Source organism: Eschscholzia californica, unplaced genomic scaffold, assembly GCF_041429995.1.
Source record: "Eschscholzia californica isolate CP2 unplaced genomic scaffold, dmEscCali1.0.p SCAF_1, whole genome shotgun sequence".
In the NCBI taxonomy this organism is placed as follows: Eukaryota; Viridiplantae; Streptophyta; class Magnoliopsida; order Ranunculales; family Papaveraceae; genus Eschscholzia; species Eschscholzia californica.
The window spans coordinates 15,573,521-15,580,762 of NW_028238198.1; the positions used below are offsets into that span (position 1 = coordinate 15,573,521).

General features: G+C 36.2%; 1 protein-coding gene across 2 annotated transcripts; it reads left to right on the plus strand.

Annotated features, from left to right (window-relative positions):
* Window positions 1-822: 822 nt before the first annotated feature.
* Window positions 823-7,242, plus strand: LOC147564490 (coiled-coil protein (DUF572)). 2 transcript variants are annotated; one of them, XM_086647162.1, is made up of 10 exons: window positions 942-999; window positions 1,041-1,084; window positions 1,761-2,046; window positions 3,110-3,259; window positions 3,375-3,509; window positions 3,642-3,707; window positions 4,494-4,544; window positions 4,653-4,769; window positions 5,600-5,681; window positions 6,725-7,242. In XM_086647162.1, exons 3-10 carry the CDS (start codon window positions 1,849-1,851, stop codon window positions 6,955-6,957), a joined length of 1,032 nt encoding a protein of 343 aa, XP_086503288.1. In that variant the 5' UTR covers window positions 942-999; window positions 1,041-1,084; window positions 1,761-1,848; the 3' UTR covers window positions 6,958-7,242. The 2 variants fall into 2 exon arrangements, with proteins under 2 accessions (XP_086503280.1, XP_086503288.1); XM_086647154.1 differs by having other exon boundaries at window positions 823-1,084.

Genomic DNA, 7,242 nt, shown 5'->3' on the forward strand with positions numbered 1-7,242 from the left:
ATTTTCTTAAATTGCAAAAAAAATGCATCACTGACTTGAGTGTTAGATTATTTTCTTTGTTTTTGCAATCTCTATTTCATCAATTCGGTCAAAAACTTAAAAGGAATTGCATCATCTGGCTATTAATCCCAAACATCAGGAAGATATCTGAGAAAATCGCTTTTCGACATCCTCACTTTGGCGTTGGATCAGGAAGAAGGACACTTTAGCAACCCCAAAACATTCATTTGAATCACGAACCCAACAATTACTAGTTTTGTTCTCCAACAAACCAGGCTACGATTCATCCAATCAATTAAATTGAAGTAAATTCAAAATACTTCGAATAAACCATGTCTTCCAATGAGGATTTGGTTGCAGAAATAACACAATTGGGGAAGAAAAACACGAAATGCAGACGCTTTGTTTTTTATGCAATCCACCCTGTAGAAACTTCCTGAAAGAGTTAGATCTAACAAAGAAACAGGGAAAAATGGAGGCAAGAAGGGAACCTCTCTGGTCTATTGTGAAGAATTTGTTCGCCATGCCTGCTACATCTCCTACTTTGTCATTACTAACGAAAAAGTGTTGGAGGCCAATATGGGCGTTTAGAAACGGGGTGCGTAGTCAACACATAGTTGCCCAATGATTGATAGTGTTGACATAAACTTCAAAGTCGTGGAGGTCCGAGGTTCGATCCCCAGAAGAATAAATAATGTAATAAGTTTTTCGGGCTTTAGGGCTCTTTCATGTTGTTGTGCTTCAAACGTCTTTCATTATTGGTTTAACAGTTATCGTGTTTATCACATCTTAATAATGCAACAATACCTTGTAACGAGTAATGTAGATCGGAGTGGATTTCTAAAAAAAAAAAAAAAAAAAAAAAAGAAAGAGAAAGAAACGGGGGCGCGTATAGAATTTCCCTTTCTATTTCTAATTTTCTATCAAGAAATCTAGTATTTGGTATTTTAAACGGAACACGGCTATTATAGCAATTTTAAGGGATTTTTCTTGAATAAGGTTCATTCAACAGCTTCAATCGAGAAGGGAGAAGGGAAAAGGGAAGGGCCGAATTCGGAGTTCAAGATATTTTCCAATGATTCAGGTAAAGGCTTTTGATGATATCGGTTGTTTTACACATCTTCTATTCAAGTTTGTCTCTCTAGGTTTCTTTTTCTTCAACTATCTCTCTCTGGAATCGAATTCTTTAGGGTTTATTACATAGAGAAAAAGTTCTTGAGTACGCAGTTAGTCGGTTATTGATATCGTAAGTCTTTGAGACTTTGCATCTGGTTAGGGTTATTCTGGAATTTGATTGCTTGATTTTGAATTTTGTATCTAGGATTTTGTCTTTCGTGTTGAATAATTAGGGTTTATTGATTACTTAAGTTGATTTAGGTTTTGACTATCTGCAATGAAAATTGAAGTTAAGCTTTAGCAGTGTGTTTAAACTTCTTTATCGGGCGCACTAGACACTCTATAGTTCTATTGTTTCAGCTTAGAGTAGATGATATCGTGCACAAACTTGGGCACTAGACGAACTTTCATTGTCTATTGGGATGTGCTCGTAGCTATTTTGGTGGAATGTTCACGCCGCATTATTTTATATTTGATTGTTCACGCCACATTATATTTTATAGTTGCTTAGTCAGTGACGACTAAGCGCCCTCAAACGGTTGAAGTAGAAATTGGGAGTGTAGTTTTTTTCCTGTTTCGTTGTTACTATGATTGGACTCCTGACAGATTTGTCCTGAACTCATGATTTTCTTACTCTAAAACAGGGTTTCACAGTGAATTCGATATAGTGCTACACAATTTTTGAATCGTTTAGAGTACCGGTTGCCCCAATAAGAAGAATAAGAGAAGAAGATGGCGGAGAGAAAGGTGTTGAACAAGTATTATCCTCCGGATTTTGACCCTGCAAAAATTCCACGGAGGAAACAACCAAAAAATCAACAGATTAAAGTGCGCATGATGCTTCCCATGAGCATACGCTGCAACACTTGTGGGAACTACATCTATAAAGGAACAAAGTTTAATTCGAGAAAAGAAGATGTCCTTGGGGAGGTTAGTTTGATGTCTTAAACTGTATATCATTGTTTAATTTTATGAAATATGTCATGTGTTGGAGTAATTAAGTTATAAGAATCGTATTAATATCCTTGGTGGCTAGAAAATTCACGACATTTGACTCGAATGCCTAAAGTTGTTGCTCATTGGTCACTATTGCGTTGTTGCATGGTCTTATGGCTTTTTGTTTAGTGCACAAGATATTTACTTGACGATGGAAAATCATGTGGTTTAGAAGGGCAACCAAGAATGTGCAGTAGGTAGAGAAAATAGGTTATTCTAGTCTTGTCCATTACGATCAATCCATCTCTTCATAGCTTTTTTCAGATTTTTTTGAATCTTGATAGGCTTTTAGGTTTTTTTTTTTGAAAATTTTGAATTAATGAAAGAAAGAGGGGAAAAACAAGAAAAAGGGGGGATTCACAACTACATTGTTACGTTATGATGTCCTCCCAATTAGAAATGAAGTCAAAAAGGAAAAATTAATGGTCATTCTAAGTTTCTACTCCAGTGAAATAATAACCCAAGGACGTCTTCCACCTCCACCACAAAGTGTCTAGGGGAGTCCTTGAAAATTCCATCGTTCCTTGCTCTCCAAATTGACCAACATATGGCGAAGGGGATTAGCCTCCAAAGTTCTCTGCGCGACTTCCTAATTGCTGCTCCTCCCCATTGAGACATAACATTCGAGAGAGTTTTTGGGCAGCACCAGTTGAGTCCCACACCCCGAATGAAGAACGACCACAATTTCCATGCCTCATCACAGTGAACAAACAAGTGTTCAATGGACTCTCCTTGGCTTTTAGGTTGCAACATCACCTTGCCAGTTGGCAGCATCTCAGTTTTTGTTGTTTAGTGGTCTTTCAAATAGAATTATACAAAAGAAAACTCAATGGATTTTCATTTGCTTACCAACATCTCAGAGATGACTACAATCAGCCTGTTGAAAATTGATATATCCTCTATGTTTAAGAACACAATTTAGCATATCAATCCTTATTGTGACAGTATGTTGTTTTGACTTTGGTTTGTTTTTTCTAATCCATAATTCCATATGCAGACATATTTGGGAATCCAAATTTTTAGGTTCTACTTCAAATGCACAAAGTGCTCAGCGGAATTGACGATGAAGACAGATCCGCAGAACTCGGACTATATTGTTGAATCTGGTGCAACTCGGAACTTTGAGCCTTGGCGTGCAGAGGATGAGGTAATAATTATTTTGTGACTTTCCATCCATTGTTTCTTATATCTACTTCGCTTGTTGATATTTTGGATTCTTGGAACTTAACCATTTGTTGACTCCAACAACATTGTTCTATTAGGTGGCAGGAAAAGAACAGAAAAAAAGGGACGCCGAAGAAATGGGGGATGCAATGAAATCCTTAGAGAATAGGACTCTGGATTCAAAAAGAGAGATGGACATACTGGCTGCTTTAGATGAAGTGAAGTCCATGAAGGTACCCACGTAACTCAGTCTTCACTAAGGTTTCTATGTTAGTAATCCTTTTGTTGTTTTTATGCTCAGATATTTATCTCTCACTTTTCAAATGGTGTAATTTTAACAAATTTACATTGTTTGTTTCTTTCAGTCGAGACATGCCACAGTAAGTGTGGATGTTATGCTTCAGGCTTTGCAGCGTACAGCTGAAGAGAAGGTACGATAATTCTTATTTATTGTTTGAAAACCATAATCTAAATAGGGTGGACTGTCTGCTCATGTAGTCGGTTTTACATTAATTAATTCTGAGTTTAGCTTGGATAAAAATGGGCCACTAATCGACCTCAAGTTGCTGAAATCTTCTTCATCTGGGGCCAAAAAACGCCCCAGCTCGCCTCCACTCGCCTGAAATCTCTTCGGGATGAGCAGAGGAGCTCGCCAACGCGCGGTTAAGCGCAACATGGAAAACCAGGGGAAACATTTTTCAGGCGAGTCGAGGGACCTGTTTACCTTGCACCTTGGTCGATTAAGCGTCGCCAAGGCGCGTTTTTGACAATATAGACTACTCTATAAAACCTATAGCTATAAGGTCCCTTCCTTAAGGGTCGGCTATATATAACTAGAAGTTACTTTTATATTTACTTCCTTTACTTTAATTAGTTTATATGCTAATATATAGTTATTTTAATGAACAAACACCAAGGTTTATTATGCTCTCACAGAAGCACTTTTACTATTTACTAGAGGGACGAGTTCGCAAAATATAAAGAGACCCTGTTAGAGTCGCAGCACAGCCGCAACAATAGAATGTAGAATGTAATCGGTGGTCACGGTTTAGTCGATATTCCTCTTTGTGTTGATGTTTAAAAAACATACTATTGTGCTAAGGCGTCTTTCTAAGTATCGAAGGAACGAAACCTTAATTTAATATATTTTTCTTCTTTGTCGATTCATGTTGTTAAGAGTTTCTGGCTAAGTTGAGAAATTTGAAAATGTACGACAGGAAAAGGAACTAGAGGCGCAGGATGAAGCACTTATAAAGTCAATATTTCATGTTAGTATATGGGTCTCCCTACTTTTACTATGATTTCCTTCCCTAAGTACTAGAAATGTTTTTTCTTTGTGTTGTATTTCTAACGTGAATCTCTCTCATGGTCTACAGAAGGGTCCAAAAAATGTTGTTCTAAGGATCAATGATGAAGATGAAGATGAAGAAGAAGATGAAGACGAAGATCAACTTGCAACAGAAGGTGTTCATTCATCTGGCAGTAATACCAAGGTATACTTTTTTTTAGGGTAGTCAGACACTACGAATCACACAGAAATAAACGTACTGAAATCTAACTCGATTTGAACGCCGAGTGAGATTTTAAATCTTGCTTAAAGAAAACAAACTACCTAACTAATATATTCTTGCTTAACATGCTGGCAGGCCCTGTCTCACTAACATCTTAATTAAAACTTAAAAGACCATATTGGTTACATACATGTCCAGTCTTATTTGAGAACTTATTGTAATATCTTAAAAAAAATAGCTCGGGCAGGTGAAGTCTTGACAAGCTGAAAAATGGATAAAAAAAACACTTTTTCTGATTTGTTTTCTCTCTAGTATATTCCTTTGGAGGAGGTCAACCTGCCCCTTAATTTTAGTCTTTACTTGTATAGTAATTAAGAAATTTAAATAATTAAACCAGTCCTTTTGTTCCGTATATTATAATTTTTTTTCTCGTATTACTGCAGAAATGTAGATGAAAAATTGCACAAAATGGTTATTATGTTAGCAAGCTTACCTTTCAACAGTTGATACGCTATTTGTATGTAAAGGCCCTGAGGACATAGAACACTACAGTTTCTCAAGTTTTTGTAGAAAGATACTTGGGGTGTTAAAAAAAAGTAAAAAACTGGTTATAAACATTAAATATTAGCGATTAAGTAATCATTTCGTGATTAAATAAAAACCTAACTATGTCATTAAAATGAAATACTAAACATATAGTTCTTATGCAAAGTATTATGCTTTCTGCTACCCCTCGTTAGATGTATGTTACATTACCTCTTTTACTTAGTATAGAGTTCAATGATTAACTAAGCTCATGATTGTGTGTGCAGAGGCAAAAAGTTTCTGAAGACCGGTGGAATCCAACAGATGCTCTGACGAAGGAGAATGTATTCGACAAATCTAATAGTAAAGGTACGCTGGTATGAGACCAAGTTTGAAATATCTTACCTTTTACTGTTTTGTCGGACCTATATTTCAACTGATATATGAGAAATTCTTTCCAAATTTTTTATTTTATCCTAGATAAAAATTGTTTTTGCATGGAATATTTTGCTCGCTCAAATTGATTATCGTGGACATTCTTATACCTTCCAAAAGAGATTGTGCTTTTCAATTTCCTGTCCTATTAGATGTCGTAGCTACGCCTTTCACTCAAAGCTATGCTTTCCCGAGTTGTAAATGTTTCACTACTTGAGATTGTTATATAAATAAATACAAGAAAATCTAAACGTCTGAGGTTAAATGCTTCCAGATAAGCACAAAACGTTATTCCTACAACAAACATGAAATTCCTGCATGTGGAATATCTTACCTTCAAAGGAGTCTTTTTTCTTCTGGGGTATGAGACAAATTGCTAAATAGATATCTTGGAATAAGCCATTTAAACCTGAGTAATTCTTTTGATAAACTCAATATCTAACATATTAACATGATGATGTGAAGTACCAGCTGCTTTATGGGCGATGATCAGACACTCGTTTCTGTCAACTCCGCGAACATTCACAGAACAAGCACCTTCTTGTTTCTCAGCTTAAAATTATCTACAGGATCGCCCTTGTGTAACTCCTTCCTCCAGAGCCATGGCCTTGTCTCCTTGATTTGCCTGTCACTGCCAAACTGGTAGAACACTCATTAGATGGATATGATCTATTGTAGATGAAAAGGACGTGCTAAGTGAAGTATTTCTTCTCGAAGCAAGCAAATGTGAATTGAAGTAATTAGAATTATAGATCCCTAGATTTTACCAAATTAGGCAAAATATCAAAACTGTGGTTTTATATGTATATACATTATATGTTTATTGAGATTGATGGTACTTGTCATAACAAATTGCAGTTGTTTTACCATTAAATTTTTGGTTTTGATATTGATCAAGAAGTTTTCTGTTAAACTGAGTGAAAATATATTCAGGATTTAGTATCTTTATGAGCTAACAATTTTTTTCTTATTGACAGGAACTAGTGCCAGCAGTGAGAATTCGAATAAGCGTAAATTTGTTTTCCAATCGTCGTCTATCCAAGTCTCTATTAAAAAAAAGCCTGACCCAAATTGTAGCAGAGAGAACGAGAAAGCAAAAGAAGAGAAAAATCAAGCTGTGGGAGAGCCTGATGCCAAAGATGCATCAGTAGTAGTCCAAGGAGGACTACAGTCGCTGTTACAGAACTATGAATCCGATGAAAGCGAATAACAATTTCTTCTGTTTAATATTGTTGGACATATTAGAAATCAGCAGTGCTGCTCTGAATTGGGGTATTACAGTCTCAACATCCTTCCTGCAAAAGAAGACTGACTGTTGTTAGCTCGTTGTGAGAAGCTTCCATTATGGACCTACGGTAGAGGTATTTTGGCGAAAGGAGATCCATGCTTAATATTTTAAGCATTTCTGGGTATTTGTAATTGAAATTATTAATGAATAGATGCATGGAACTGTTCGGAAGTGGGCATATCGAATTTTCATGGGGAATTTGTGACA